Source organism: Giraffa tippelskirchi, chromosome 3 (assembly GCF_054371585.1).
Source record: "Giraffa tippelskirchi isolate mGirTip1 chromosome 3, T2T-mGirTip1v1.2.pri, whole genome shotgun sequence".
NCBI lineage: Eukaryota > Metazoa > Chordata > Mammalia > Artiodactyla > Giraffidae > Giraffa > Giraffa tippelskirchi.
This window is the reverse complement of record NC_137277.1, coordinates 39,130,751-39,146,531: the sequence shown is the minus strand read 5'-3', so window position 1 is coordinate 39,146,531 and position 15,781 is coordinate 39,130,751. Positions and strand designations below refer to the sequence as shown.

The window sequence follows — 15,781 nt, the reverse complement described above, 5'->3', positions numbered from 1 at the left end:
TGAGGCAGAGTTTTTAATGTGGATGTTCGATAGTCTTTGAACTCCTTGTAGATAAGGACAAAATGTCGAGTTCACATGCTTCTTTGTGTTTTCTGGGGAGAGAGGCCATAGCTCAAATTCTCAGAGAGCTCCATGCTCCCTGTTAAGAATCACTATTGTAAGGGAGAGGGAAAAGGAGCCTGGGAAAAGGAAACTGTAGGCCTGAAATGTTTCCTGTACATTTATTTATATTTATTTTTGGTTGCACTGGGTCTTTGTTGCTGAGCTCCAGCTTTCCCTAGATGTGGCGAGCAGGGGCTACTCTCCGTTGCGATGTGCAGGCTTCTCATTGCGGTGGCTTCTTTCATTGTGGAGCACGGCCCCTAGGGCGTGAGGACTTCAGTAGCCGTGGCACACAGGCTCAGTAGTTGCGGCTTGTAGACTCTAGAGCACAGGCTCAAAAGTCATGGTGCATGGGCTTGGTTGCTCCACGACATGTGGAATCTTCCCAGACCAAGGATCGAACCCATCTCCCCTGCTTGGCAGGTGGATTCTTATCCACTGTGCCACCAGGGAGGTCTCTGTTTTCTCTATAGTAGCTGAGGCCAGTGCTGGTCTCTGGGGTTCCTGAGGCCATAGCACTTCATAGCCATCTTTATACAGTATCAATTTTGCCTGAATATTTTGGGAAAGAAAATGCTGTTATATAATCCTGTTATATAATTTTTATAGTAGTACAAACCCAAGTGTATTAAGTACAAAATTCATATCAGCTTGAAAGCCAAATAGGAGGCTACAGAATAAAATGCCCCCACCCCTTGTTGAGAAGAGCTGATTCCTTTACATGCCCATGTTCAATCCTCTTCTGGTGTTGAGCAGTTTTAGCTGAAAAGTTAGAGAAGCCATGGTTTGGGTGTTTCCTTGAAGGCTTTGACTGACACGGGTGGTCACTTCAAACAGCGGCTTGATTAATTTGTCAGTGGAAGTGAGTGTTTTCATTCAGTGCCTGCCACGTGGACACTTGGAAGTGACATAAAAAACCAGTTTCAGGGAAGGGACAGAAGAGGCCGTGAGTGCAGTTCAACCATTGGGACACTCAGACAGCCACCTGGGTCTTCTAACAGCCAGTGGATGCCTAGAAGGAGCCTCAGAGATGTGTGATAGGAGGGCTCCCAGGCCCTGCCAATCAGTCATATATGTACGTATGGCTCGTCTGCTGGCCGAATGAAGCCTCTTGTGGATGTTTTGTATCTGCTTTTAGTTCCTGATAGGAAATGGGGTTCGGCTAACTGGCTCTTCAGTTTCCAAGAGCTTTAGCAGAATGGGAAAATAGAAGACAAGAAAAAAAAATCAGAGATCCAGGGAAGTACCACCCCACCTCCAGTGGTGATGCTGGAAGTCTTTATAAACCAAGTCTCCCCAGCCACAGTCTCTGGTCCAGGGAAACACACTGTCCTCAGGGAGAGGGTGAGAACCAGAGCTCATAAGGAGAGGGGGCTGCCCATGGAATGTGGGACCTCGGGCTCCACCTGCCAGACAGAACTGAAGCCAGAAGGCAAGACCTGTGAGTGGGGGTTGGGTCCGGGGAGGGGGCGGGGCAGGGAGGAAGATTAGCCTTTCAAGGTGCTCCCCAAAACTTTGTTTATCCATGCCCCCAGCAGCACTCCAGTGATGGGCAAACTGAGGAGGACATGGTTAGATCCTTCAGGGGGTCCAAGTGTCACCCCTGTGGGCCTAAGGGCTACGGCAAAGGAGGGTGAGATTTCCTTGGGGGCTGAGCAGTGCCCCAGGGGCCCCCACTGGGGAGGACAAACAACCGGAAAGAAGAGGAAGGGATGAAGGACAGAGGTGGAAATATGCAGGAAAGGTCCCTAGACTGAGAAGCTCTGAAATCCGGGATTTGGTCCTGGCCCTGCCTCTGACTGCTGTGTGACCTAGGGTAGTTCCTTCCCTCTCTGGGTCTCTGTTGCCTTCTGTGTGAAATGAGGAAGTTGGAGTAGGCAATCTCAAATCCTTCTAGTTCTGACATGCTGAGCAGGGGAAGTAGGGGGAGTTGAGAAAGACGGGCGTGTGTGTGGATTAAGAAGTGGTTTGGGGGAACTCTATAGTATTTCGGGTGTCCTTTATTAGGTGCAGGTCAGCATGGAAAATAATAAAAGCTTCACGTGAAAATGGTTACCCCTTACTGGGCATCTGATCTGTGCCAGACACTGTGCTCGGCCCCTGAGAGCAGTCTTCTGGAGTTCTCCCAAGCCAGGAAGGCTTCCATTAGCCCTGTTTCACAGTGGGGCAGATTGAAGCTGAGAGCTTACGTCTCATAAGGCCTGAGGCCACCGAGCCTGGAGACAGTGGAGCTGGAGTCCTGTCCATGTCTGACTGTGGTCTTCGTCCCAGAGCTGTCAGGGCAGATGGGAATGTGGACTCACAACCTGGGGTGTGAGTTCCAGAAACATGAAACATCACATCGGAGTGTGTTTCACGTGTGAATATCATCCTTACCCTGCTAACTTGAAACTCCAGCTGAACTATCACTAGGAGTCCCTCCCCTCCCAGACTCTTCAAGTCTGCAAAAGCATCAGGAATCTTGTGTGAAACAGACCACGGAAGTGGGCTGCTATCTGTGTATCCCCTTCCCTTCACTACTGGTCTGTTGCTTGGGCAACCTTGTGGTCCCCTAAGACTTCCAGGCCACGCTTGGACAGGCAGGATCTTAGTAAGCCTGGAGTCCCTGGAGGCTCCCCGCCTCCCTGGTGCATCCTTGTTACCCACAGGCCTATGCCTCCTTCTGCTTTCTACTCCTGAAGAGTCTCCTCCCCGGAGTCACCTGCTGCCTTTCTCCTTCTGAGCCCTGCCCCCACCCCTGCTGGAAGACCTTGGCTGAATTTAGAAAACAGGAAGGTGAGGTTGTCTTTAGGCAGCTTCTGCTTTCAACTCAGCCACCCAACCGTCCCCAGGAGGAGGGAACAACAGAGGCCCAGGCATGTGGCTGGAAAGGGATCAGGAGATGGAGCACGTAGGGGTCGAGAATGGCCGTCAAAAGGAAGGCTCCTCTGTCCTTTCCATGGGCTCGCCTGGCTGGGCGACTGGGGTGGATTTAAGAGCACGTCTTCCCCAGTCAGCACAGACCACTCTAATGCAAGCTTGAGAAGGAGGGGGCGTCGGGATGGGAAGAAGGGAGAGCTGAGCCTGGCCTCTGGCCTCATCCCCATCAGTAGCCTCTCAGTGGCCTTCCCCTTCGCTCCCCCCAGTTTTGGCTCCGCGGGTGGAATTCTTGACTTGTGCCACGGGTGCACGGTGGGTGGTGGAGGGGGAACAGTTTGGCAGCTGGAACTAGCCAGAAATCACGTCAGTCAAACACACACCATTCCTGACTCTGGGCACTGCAGGGGTTGGGGGTGGGGGGTGGTGGCAGCTGTGAGGACAGCCCTGTGCTTGGGGAGAGAAAGTCATATTGACTGGCCCCCTCTGGCTCCCTCCCCCTCCAGACCCTGGCAGGGCCTTTCCTTGGCCAGGCTCCTAGCTGTCTGCTCACCCCGCCTGGCAGACTCTCTGCATCTGCCCTACTTCACAGGCCCGGGAGGCTGGCGGCAGACCAGGGCTGGGCTCACGTCAGCAGCTGCCAGGGGAAGGGAGAGGGCAGAGTCTCCAGAGAAGCTTGCAGCCTCATGGGCTGAGAGCAGGTGAAACCAGGGCACCTCTGTGCAGAGATGGAGAAGAGGTGCAGGCGTGGGGGCTGTTCTGAGCCTGGGAGACCCCAGAGCACCTCGGTGCCCCCTCTCACTAAGTTCCTGCTCATCAGGAGGGCCAGAGGTGCACACCCCACCCAGAGTCTGGGATACCCTCACGCAGAGCACCTTGGTGTCCCTCCACCCCTAATTCCCAGCTTCCCTGTGTCCTCTCTGTAGGGTTAGCATCCCAGTCGAATGAGGTAATGAGATAGCATCTCCTGGGCTCTTGTTACTGCCTTAGAATTAGGACTCCCAGCCTGGGCTCTGATGCTCTGTTAGTTCAAGCCTCACCTAGTCTCACCGACCCTTTGTGTCTGAGACCAGGGCTCCCGAACACCAGTCCACTGATGGCACAGAAACTCTTAGGTGCATTTGAATAGTTACAGGCTCCTGGCTCTACCCCAGAGCTGCTGATTCAGTAGGTTCAGGGTGGAGCCCATGCCACTGGTATTTATTTTTAAACACTTGAAGGGATTTTGACGTCTGGCCAGGTTTGGGAGTCAGTGTTGTGGGAGAGAGCCCCAGAGCAGGATTGGGAAGCTTTGGATTCTCTGTTCATCTCTGAGGTTCATCTCTGGAGCCTTTGCAGGGCTGGCTCCATGGCTCTGGGCATCTGGTTCCTCATCAGGAATCCAAGGCTGATAATTCTCTCTGTGTCCTCTCTGTAAGGTTAGCATCCCAGTCAAATGAGGTAATGAGATGCCATCTCCTGGGCCCTTGTTACTGGCTTAGAATTAGGGTTCCAGGCTGCTCCTCAACCCTGTCCCACTGTCTCGCTTCCGGCCTCGGGAATGCAGAGGAGGGCATGCGGATGGCTCTGTGCCGTCCCACTTCTAGGAACAGTGACTCCGGTGTGCTGGCGATGGCTCAGGAGGCACCTTGTTGTATTCTTGGAAGGGGCAGAGGGAGAAGGGAAGTAGACCCCCCGGGACCGGGGCTCCGGACATTCGTCATCCTCAGCTTGCGTTTCCTCCCTCCTGGCCCACACCAAGCCCCTCTGTGTTTCAGGTCGCAGTTACCGCACGGGAAGACGTGCCCGCCTTCGGCCCACCCCTGCCCAGCCCCCCTGTTTTCCAGAAGGTAAGAAATTCTCCTTTCTGCCCCTCTCATATCTGAGACTCTAGATTTCCACACCTGAGTGGCAGGGACTGCAGGGGGGCCGAATTGGGCTAGAACATTCAGGAGAACCTTCAGCAGGGTCAGGGGAATCTCCTCGTGTGGGGTCTCCCCCCACCTCTCCTTGTGCCTCCAGCCTGGCCTGCACAGGGCCTTTTGTCAGGCTGTTTGACCCTGGGGTTGCCTTTCTGCTAAAAGAAGGGTTTTTACGCCATGATCCAGTCCCAGGAGCCCTGGGCACAGATGGCTTGCAGTCATGGAAGTGCCACTGTGGGGTGCGAGGATTGGTTTCCCAGCCCCAGGGAAGCTGGTTTCTGCGATGGTATCTTAGCAGGTGGGCTTGGGCTGGGCTTGAGATGATGAGGTGTCAGACCTTTGAGGGGCTCTCCCCAGACCCCTGTTCTGCCTGCCTCTTTCTGTGGCTGAAGCCCTTTGGGCAATAACAGCTATAAGAATGGGATGTTTTGTCTATTCCAGGGCCCAGAGTTTAGGGAGTTTCTGCTCACCAAGCTCACCAACGCCGAGAATGCTTGCTGCAAGTCAGACAAGTTTGCGAAGCTGGAGGTGAGAGCGTGGTTTCTGATCTTCCTCCTGCCCTCCTGGACAGCCTTTTCTTGGTGTGGTGGGGGTCTGTTCTTGGTGGCTGTTTAAGATGGGGAAGCACCACGTTTGCCCCTCTGAGCCTTCAGCCTTGTGTTGATATGGAGCTCTTTCTTCTTGTGGGAACTCCATCCAAACTTTAGGTCTCGTCAGCCATTCACTGATCAGCACCTACTGTGTGTTGGACTCTGTTCTGTTCACTGGGATCCTGGGATCCTGGAGACACAGTTTCTGCCCTTAAAGAGCTTGTAGGCTGGTGGGACACAGGTAGGATACAGCGCACTGGACTGTGATGGAGACTAGTACTGAGGCCGCTTTTGCATCTGGGGAATGGAGGGTATGTTCAGGGAAGGCTTCTTGGAGGAGGTGGCCCTTGAGCTGCTGAATCTGGATATCTGATGAATCTTTTGCCAGGAAGAAAGAATGAAAATGGTTGTTCTAGGCTTGAGAAACAAACAGCATGAGCAAAGGCCAAGTAAATTCAGAGCACGACTTTGTGACGGACTCTAGAGGATTGAATGTGGCCTAAGCATTCATGTGGGGTCTGGAATGGTGGGAGGCCCCTTTGGTAATGCTGGGGGATCAGATCAAGAAAGGCTTCCAGCTAGAGGTGATGGGGCCCTTATAAAATACAGGAGGGTGTGGGAGAGAGGGGAGATTGAAGGGGAAGAGGGCAGGAAGGGTGGCCAGTTAGAAGCTATATGAGAGTCCAAAAGACATAGTGACAGCTGCTTACACTGGGCATAGGAAATGGTTAAAATCAGAAAGACATGATGTTTATAAGGATATGGGGTAGTGGGTTTGTGAGGTGGCTCTTGAGCCTTTGGCTTGGGCTCTTTGCTAACATGGGGACCCCTGGAGATGGGTTCTATGTAGACCTGCTATTTGGAGGTGCTCACAAAGGCTAGATTGCTGGAAGGGCTTGTTCTGGTCTGTGTGAATGCCCTCCCTCCACCCCTCCTCCCCATGCCCACTGAAGGCTATATACATGGCTCTGGATGAACATTTGGATGGAGAAGAGCTCTGGGTAATTGGGTTCATGGAGGTGGCACCTGGGACAGAGATCTGGGTGGGGAGTCATCAGGGCAGAGCCATGGGAGGGTGGGATGGTCCAGGGAAAAGGGGCAGAGGGTAGAGGGCAGAAGGCCTGAGTTAGCTGCAGCATTTGTAATTGTGGATCCCAGACAGGAGGTAGGTCCACACCGTCGCCCGGATGCAACTGATCAGAATAGCAGCCCTTGGGCCAGATGTCTGGAGCACCCCAGGGAGAGGGCACACCTCTACCACCAGTGCCAGCTTCACAACGCCCCTCTTCCCTTACAGGACCGGACGAGGGCTGCCCTCCTGGACAACCTTCACGATGAACTCCACGCCCACACTCAGGCCATGCTGGGACTGGGCCCAGAAGAGGACAAGTTTGAGAATGGGGGCCATGGGGGATTCCTGGAGTCTTTTAAGGTACAGGCACAAGAGTGGCTGGCTATTGCTAGGGCAGCGAGGTGTGTGTGGGGGTGGACCCAGGGAAGACAGCAGGGCAAAGTCCTCATGATCCTGACCCCAGAGCCCAAGTGCCAGCCAGAGAGGCGCGGGCAGCAGGGGCATCACAGGTATTTGCAGAGGGCAGGGGCATCGGGGAATGTGCGCGGTCAGAGCACCAACAGTGTCTCTGGCCATCTTCTACCTCCTTTCTTTGATCTATATCATCTCCTCCTGGCCTGGTCTTGTAGGCAGAGACAGGGGAAGTGTTAGCAGCAGGAGAGGAGCCTGTGCAAAATAAGAACATTACTGCTTTCATCTGCCTCTCTCTGTGGTTGGGACCCCAGGGCAGGATAGCAGAGGCAAGGACACAAGCCTTAGGGGTCTCTGGCAGCCAGTGTGGGAGACTGCAAGGGTTGTTCCCAACTGACAGGGCAGTGGAGAACCTGGCCAGGGCCGGTGGGATGGAGTTACAGGCAAGTCCTCGTGGACATTGTAAAGTGGAGACTTTTCTAACCAGAGAGTGCTACTAAAATAAGTAGTGAACCTTCTGTCTCTGGAAGTATTCAAGTTGGGCTTTGACAGACACTCGGGATAAAAAGGTTCATCATCACATGCTTGCCAAGTGCTTGTTGGTCTACCCAGTACTTACACCCATCTTCTAATTTGATCTTGGCTGTCATCTTGTACAGTTGGCAGAACTTGGGTCTTATTATTGGATTGGTCAAAAAGGTTATTTGGATTTTTCCATAACATCTTATGGGAAAACCCGAATGAACTTTTTGACCAAATCATTATTTTTCACTCACATACCAGGTGATAGACGAAGTGAGGCCGAAGGGCTGCTCGAAATGTTACCCCTACAGGAAAGGTAGAGCCTTGTTTCAAACCCAGGTTTTCTGGTTTTTAGGTCCGTGTTCTGTTGGATTGCCCATTGCAGAATGATCTGTAAAGCTGCCATTTTGGTGGCAGTATGTGTGGGTTGGGTTGGACCTGCCCATATTGGAATCCCAGCCCTATGTGATCCTAGGCACGGTCTTTAAAGTCTCTGAGCTGTGGATTCCTTACCAACAATACAGGGATGATCAATAGGACCTCTGTCATGGAATCAGTGGGAAAACTCATAGAAATAATGCCTGGAAAAGTGCATGTGGCCTGGAATACAAGAAGTGCTCAGTGGAATTGTTAGCTGGTATTACTGTTTTCATGGAAAGTGAAAGCTTAATGCACATTATCCCATCAAAAGCCTCACGACTGCCCTCTGTGCCCTATGAGGAAGGCTGTTATTATGGGCACGATAATTTTGGTTTGATAATTCACACTCAGTTTTAATAATGATGGGTGTGATTTTACATGTGAGGAAGCTAAGACTCAAAGAGACAAAGCAGTTTGTCCCAAGTCACCCAGCAGACATGGGAGTTAAATCTGGATCTGCCAGATTCCAAAGGCTCGTGTTCTTAACAGCTACATGACACTGCCTCCTGGTTCCCGACTCTGTTAGAACTCCACCCATGCTAGCCTGGCCCGGGCAAGCCTAGGGTCTGTCCCTGGCTGCCAGGCTGGACAGCAGAGAGCAGGGCAGGGCTCTGCTGGCCTAGTTAGGGCCAGCTGCTGAGATTCCTCACGGGGGCGAGGGTAGGAGCCAAGCTGCTTGCCGAGGCTGGTGGGAGATTCCTGGGGCATCTGTTTCAGTCCTGATGGTCAGAGCCAGGCAGGGTGAAATAGAAATTGGGAGATCAAGAAGAAAGGGGGATGAAGGATAAGAGATGAGATGAAAGGGGAGGAAGGAGGGAGCCAGGTTGGCTAGCCCAGCCAAGAGAGGGGTGACCATGAGACCAGGTAATTGGGAAAACCTTTGTAGGCTCCCCCCACCCCCCATCACAGCAAGCACATCAAGCTGTTCCTGAGTCCCACCGTCAATGTAATTCATGTAAGACTCCGAGCTGCAATCGGCTAGCCAACATCATGCTGTATACTGGAGACATGTAATGAAGCCTTTGTTGCTTTTGGTTTTGCAGGTTATTTTTTTTCTGTATCAAGGAGTTAATAATTAGTTTTTAAGATTTCAAATGTTTCTATAACCTGAAAAAGCTTGTAGGCTGTGGATGGTGGATACAATGGCCCCAGCAGCTACAGACAGGTTGTGGGTCTAAGGGAGAGAGGCCTGAGGCCATTTGTCCAGGCTCTTGCCTCCAGCTGGAGAAGCAGTAGATCTATCTTTGACTCCGGGGGGTCCGATTAAAAGGCTTTTCCAAGAGAGATGCTTCAAGACTTTATCATTGCTCGTCTTTGATCCCATAATCCAGGGAATCCATCTTTTCAACCCTAAATCCTTCCAACTGTAGGCTGAAGATAGACTCGCTTCTGCTTTCTGCTTTCCTGTCTGTCTTTGAGGTGGCACTGTCTGGTAAGGGGAGGGGATAGTCATGTCATGGTCAGTCACACCGGGTAAGCCTTCAGAGCTCTGCCAGTTATGATCAGCTTTTTTTTTCAAACCTTGCTGGGAACACGAGCTTTTTCTCCCTGTCCCTTCCATCGTTGCCCTCATGTCTCCCAAGCTGGGGGCAGGCCAGGTGTATTGGCATGAAGCCCAGTAGATTGGAGGGTTCTGATGTTTGGGCCGTGCCTGTGACCTTGCCTTTGGTCTAACCCAGCTCAGGAAACTGTCTCTAGTTTTAGTATTTCTTTAGGGGCCACTTGGGTGGTATTGGGTGTCAAAATCACTGGCATTCCCTTGGAACTCCTCACCCAGACCTCCGTGGAATCATTCATAGGAATGGTGCAGGAAATGACCTCAGGAAGAAAAGTTACGTGTTTCATCTAGCTCCTGTCAAATTTCTCATCTCACAGGCACGTGGAAACAGAAGTGAGAATTCCCAGGACTGAAAGCCATCTCAGCCCTCCCTCCCTTTGCCTCTGTGATCGTTCTTCCTCCACCTCCAGGGCAGACCCATCACTGCCCTGGGCTGTGCTGCCTGGCACACTACTTAGAATAGCTCTTCATCTGTTACTTCAATCCCCTTGGCTCTCATTTAAGCTTTTCTCTCATGAGAAACAGAACCGTTCGTTTATGAGCATCTAGGCATGATGCTCAGAGATATTCTGAGGAATCTGCCTGTTTTACAAACACTTTGAAATTTTGTACTTTTGCTTTAGATGAGTATCTGGTGCTTCGCAGGTGGTGCTAGTAGTAAAGAACCTGCTTGCCAATGCAGGAGGCATAAGAGACATGGGTTCAGTCCCTGGGTCAGGAAGATCCCCTGGAGGAGGGCATGGCAACCCACTCCACTAGCCTTGCCTGGAGAATCCCATGGACAGAGGAGCCAGGTGGGCTACATTCCATGGGGTCGCAAAGAGTCAGACACGACTGAAGTGACTTAGTACTCATGCACGCATAAGTATCTATCTATCTGTATGTGCATATTTCTAATTATAGAGGCTAAACTTTTACCTTAAAACTCACCATTAAAAGATATTTCTATGGACTAGGTAGTATATTGCAGATACAGTCCAGTGACCACTGTTGTTGGAGGTCTGTGAACATATTTTTGGAGTCTTGCAAGAAGACTTTTCTTTAAAAGGAGTGTATGTTACTGAAAAATACTGACCTCTCAACTACTGTTCTCGAATGCCATTCTCAGCCACTGCCAGCTATTGATGAAGTTTTTATTTGTCCTGGCGGGCTACAGTCCAAAGGGGTGCAAAGAGTCGAGATGACTGAGCGACGAAGCATGCACTCAATAAAAGGAAAAGAGTGATGATACTTGATGTATCCACATGCTATGTGAAAGAAAGTGAAAGTCTCTCAGTCGTGTCTGACTCTTTGCAACCCCATGGACTGAATTCTCTAGGCCAGAATACTGAAGTGGGTAGCCTTTCCCTTCTCCATTGGATATTCTTGACCCAGGAATTAAACTGGGGTCTCCTGCATTGCAGGCAGATTCTTTACCAACTGAGCTATCAGGGAATTAATACCCCAAGCAAGAAACACGGAGCTAGCCCTGCTAGCTAGCTAACGCTCTGCTGGCCTCATCATGAGGAAGGGGGATGAAGGACCATGGAGGGGATGGTCACCCAATGTCAGTGGAACTGGGACCACGGCAACCAGGGAGTGGTCAGGTGACTTCCTCCCAACCTCTGAGGGTATGTGGTAGGTGATGCACTGGTCTTCTCTGACCCCTAGTGGCAGGAGAGGAGCACCGAGCTGCAGATATCCCTGCAGAAATCCCTACAGGCAGGGCAGCCCTGTAGCTTGGAGCTCTGGTCTGTCGAGGTGGAGATGCAGAGGGGTATTTCTTTATCCTACTGGGCTGCTGGAGGGACCGAAGACCCATTATGGACCTCAGTACTTCCTGATTAGGAGCCATCTCAGCAGGCCAGCAATTAGCATCTTTCTCTCCAAGGCCCCTGCCTCTGGTGCTTGCCTGGTACCAGTAGGCATGTCCCCATTAGTGCTCATGTCTGGGCACTGTGTCTTGAGTTTGTTAAATTGGAACACTCACAAAACCCATCTGTAAGCATGCAAGGTTTATGGTTGACCCAGAGGAGACATGCTTCCTCCATGATGCTAATTGGTACTCAGCTCCCTTCCCCAGCTGAAATGAAGTGACGTGAGCAGGTACCCAGAAAGTGACTCCTTCTCTCTTTTCTGACTCCCCAAGAGGAGAACTCATTTGAAGGTAAGCCAGGTGGTAAGCTGAGGGCTGGGAAACCCTAGTGACTGGGGATGGCGATGTAACCGGAGGTGGTTGGCTGGGAGGAGAGCAGACTGTGAGGACAGGTAGGGATGGTTGTGTGGATTGAGAATAGATGAGTCAGAGACTCCAAGGGCTGGAAATGTTAAGATTTCAGATCAGTGCACAGAAGACCTTTCCAAATGTCATGCTGTCCGCTGCTGGCACAGGCAGCCTTGAAAGCAGTGAGCTTGTCCCTGGGAAGCAGAGGGGTGGTGCACTGTGGCCTGGATGTACTGGGGTGAGTGGGAACAGGTCCAGTTGGTCACTGCAGAGCTGATGCTTCTGCAAAGGCTTCATGTGCCTTTGCCCCCTTGTCTTTTTCTTTCTACAGCACTGCCCTCTGCTCTTGTCTTCACCCTTTACCTTCTGCCCAACTTGAGAAGCCTAGCGCTTCCAGCTGTACATCAGGTTGAAACTGATGGAATACTTTAGACCATGTCACTGGGTGATTTTGCCCAAATCAAGCATTATTTTAGGGTTTGGAGGGAGCCATTGTCTCGCTCTTCTTCGGTCCCTAAGGGTGGAGGAGGAGGGCTGACCCTGAGCACGCAGGTATCACACTAGGTGTCCATCACACCCATGTCATCCTCATGTTTATGGACAAGAGGACTGTCTCCGAGAGGTTCACATGCTCTACTGGGAAGAACCAGGATGCAAACCCCTTCCTATTTGCTTTGAGCAGCCGATGGCTACCCTGCACATCACTTGAATTCCCTGTCAGTCCATTATCTATCATTCTTGTCTTGTTGACTGAGACAGTGGCACCAGGGACATTCAAGAAGATTCTTCCCTGACGTCACTGTTGGAGATTTTTTTTTTTTTTTTTTGTGGTGGGGGTGGAGGTGCTAAAGTTCATGGTTTCTGATCACCTTTAGTCCATCAACAAGTTGAATTATGTGTTGAATCTGAACCACTTTTGGGATCCTGGAGCCCTTCTATTTGGAGCTCAGGTTCTGAGTTTGGGTCCTGGCTCCATCTCTTACCTACAGTGTGACCTGGGTCATCATTTACCTCTGGGGGCCTTTTCTATTGGTGCTGTCCTCTCTGCATCTGAGAGTGGCAGGATTCCATAAGATTATATATGTGGAGCTCAGTAGACCAGATACCATCACACAGGGCTTATTACCCATGTCAGATACTCTCTGGAAAGAGACAGCAGGGAACACATCAGAACATAAATGATGAAGTGACATGGTGTTGTTGATGACTAGTAGTGGTGGCACCTGAGGGCACTGATGAAATGAAGTGATGCTGAGATTTATGGAGCACTTGATTCATTTAAGGATCTTTGATGTTTATCTGGGGACTCCCTAGCATGATACCCTACTTCCCTTGCTTTCAGTTCTCCAAAGGGTCCATGACTTAATGTTCTTTGCGTGATGAAATGAATAGAGTGTGGTGGCTGTTTTAACCATGTTGCAGTAAACTGTTGCTCAGTGACTCTTGTCTTGTGGCCTAGAAAGGGAGAGAGGAGGAGAGAGATGAGATCCCTTAAGGGGTGTCTTTGGCTCAGACGGGAGAGGCTATGTGGCATGAGGAATGTGAGGTTGGTAGGTTCCATGCTTATTTGCAAACAGTGCTCCTTCCTGAATCAGCTTCCTTTATCAGGACGGAAAGCCAGGCAGGTCGTGGTTCTCAGCAAAGCTTGGAGAATTCCTGACCTTGAGGAGACACCCCCAGGGGGTCTGCTGTGTGGGTTGGGGGCACCATTCGTGCTGATTTCTTGGGACCACCGTGCTGCAGACCAAGCTCTTCTCTCGATACTTTAAGGGAGGGAAGGAGGTTAGCTCTTCCACACGAGACCATCTGGAGGTTGGCTCGTGGCGTGTTTAAGCTGACACATGCGTGTGCAAGTGTGGGAATGAACCCCGTGAGGATGGGAGCTGTGTCCCCATGTTCATCCTTCCATGTCAGTTTTCTGAAGCTGAGGTTCTACTGGCTCACACAATAAAGAAAGTCCATTAGCTCACTTAAAACAGGGCCCAAGGTGGCTCATGGTCATCCAGATTTCTTCTCCTTTCCCTTCTGGCATCCTCAGCTCATCAGCTTTGTCCCTCAGGCTTGACCTCTCATGGCCCCAAGGTGGCTGCCATGGTTTCAGGAGCAGACATGTCACTTCTCTTTTGGGGGTCATTGAAACCTTTCCCCAAAGGCCCCAGAAGTTGTCCAATCATGTTCCACTGGCAGAGGGATGGGGGGTCATGATTTATTCCTTTGTCTCAAGGAGGAAGAGGGGATATTGAATCAATGGTGGCTCTGCCACCAACAAAGGACATGGCAGTGGAGGGGAAAGGCACCTATTTGTGAGCAACTAAGGATATCTGCATCCATATATGTTTGTATGTGGACCTGAGGTCCTGGGTCCCTGGACAGCTAATGAATGCAGAGGGTGCCCCCCACTGGCCCTGGGTCTTTGGCGTCACTCTACTTTTAAGGAACGTGTCCTGTTCTCCCAGCTGACATGTATGCTTCTTGGGGGTAGGGGCTGAGTCTTCTACTTCTTTGACTCCCTTCCCTTAAGTCTCCTTATTTCTGGCACAGTTCTGGGCACACGGGAGGCACACAACAAATGCTTATGACTAACAGTAGAGTAGCCACATATGTGGGGTATTTATGATGTGCTTGACCCTCTGTATATAAGCTCACCACAGCCCCGCGATGTAGAGCTCCTCCATCCCACTTCACAGGTAAGTCTCAGAAAAGCCGAGGAACCTACTAGGGACACCAGCTGTTAGGTGGTGGAGCAGAGAGTCCAGATATAGGTCCTGGCAGTTGGACCCTGGCACTCCATGCTGGTGACCTCTAAGCTGCATTGCCTCCTGGACTGAGTCACCGAATGAGTGGTTAAAGGGAAATGATGGGAGAGAACTTCCCTTCCTAAACATTCAGGTCATCTTTGAAGGTGTCCAGAACCAGGGAGTATCATCCATGTGGTGAGTGGGATCCTGTGGGCCTTCCCTTGACAGGAAATCCTCTCCTGGGTCAAGCTGAGTACTGCCTCTGGAGGACCACTGCCTGTGAATCCGATTCCAGAACCACATTGGTCTGCAGAGCCGCCTGAGGGTGTGGTCATCACCTCCCTGGCCCATCCCTGCTGAGGGCTCAGCAGTCTTGATTTGAGCTCTTCTCATCCCTGCCTGCTCTGTGACAAGCCCCTGGCCATCCTGGTTGTCCCCTCCTGGACATGTCACTGTTTGCCTACATGCCCTTTGGGCTTCGGTGATCCTATGTGGGCCTGAGCAGTTCCATGCCCCCACTGAGAACCCGTGTCTCTGCCCAGTCTGAGCATGTCTCTCCTCTTCCAGCAGCTGTGTCAGGTTGGGGGGTTGTCTTCATAGTCTCTTAAGCCCCTGCAAGTGTGAGGGAATGCTCAGTGTGTGGATTAGTAAGAGCTCCTTATGGTTCAGCAAGGTGAATGTATTCCGCATTGCATACAGCACACTTTGGGATGACGGTGGAAGGGCTAGCCAGTGCTTAAATATAGAAGTACACTTAATTTCTGCAAGAAAAGGTCAGATTGGGGTCAGGCACATGACCATATTTAGTCCGCACGTGATCCTGCATGGAGCACATCATTCTTGTTTTACAGATGAGGAAGCTGTAGCTTGGAGAGGTGGTAACTAGACAAGGGTCACCTGGGTTTACTGGGCTGTCCAAACCTCTCTTTCCTCACCTGTAAGATGAAGATAACAGCCTTCATCCACCTTGCCAGGAGCTGGGACATTGGCCCCTCAGACTCCTTCTGGCTGGTGTCCTCTCTGACCTCTGCGTGCAAACAGCCACCCATGCCCAGAGCATGGTATATATGAAAATACTTTGCAAACAGTAGTGAGTGTGGTGTGGGCCACACACAGCGTGTGTGTGTGAGTGTGTGTGTGTGTGTGTGTGTATGAGATTATGTGCGTACATGCTGAGGGCTGCGTCTGCAGACCCCGTCAAGCGGACAGGGTCATTGAAAGGGACCAGACTCCAGCCCTTAAGCCTCTGTCATCTGCTCTCCCCGCAGAGGGCCATCCGCGTGCGCAGCCACTCCATGGAAACCATGGTGAGCAGCCAGAAGAAGCAGCATGGCGGGGGCATCCCCGGCAGCCTCAGTGGGGGCATCACTCATAACAGCGTGGAGGTCACCAAGACGACCTTCTCGGT

The 15,781-nt window shown here is 51.5% G+C and overlaps 1 protein-coding gene across 20 annotated transcripts in view; it reads left to right on the top strand.

The window, feature by feature from the left end:
• RAP1GAP2 (RAP1 GTPase activating protein 2) overlaps positions 1-15,781 on the top strand; it is a 260,021-nt gene that overhangs the window by 229,095 nt on the left and 15,145 nt on the right. For all 20 annotated transcript variants that reach the window (XR_014079510.1, XR_014079509.1, XM_081579971.1 and 17 more), the window contains 4 exons: positions 4,716-4,787; positions 5,301-5,387; positions 6,747-6,881; positions 15,642-15,779. Coding sequence is in view for 18 of the 20 variants with exons in the window: in XM_081579971.1 (XP_081436097.1) it covers positions 4,716-4,787; positions 5,301-5,387; positions 6,747-6,881; positions 15,642-15,779 (432 nt within the window). In the remaining 2 variants the exon portion in view is untranslated. The remainder of the gene's footprint in view (positions 1-4,715; positions 4,788-5,300; positions 5,388-6,746; positions 6,882-15,641; positions 15,780-15,781) is intronic.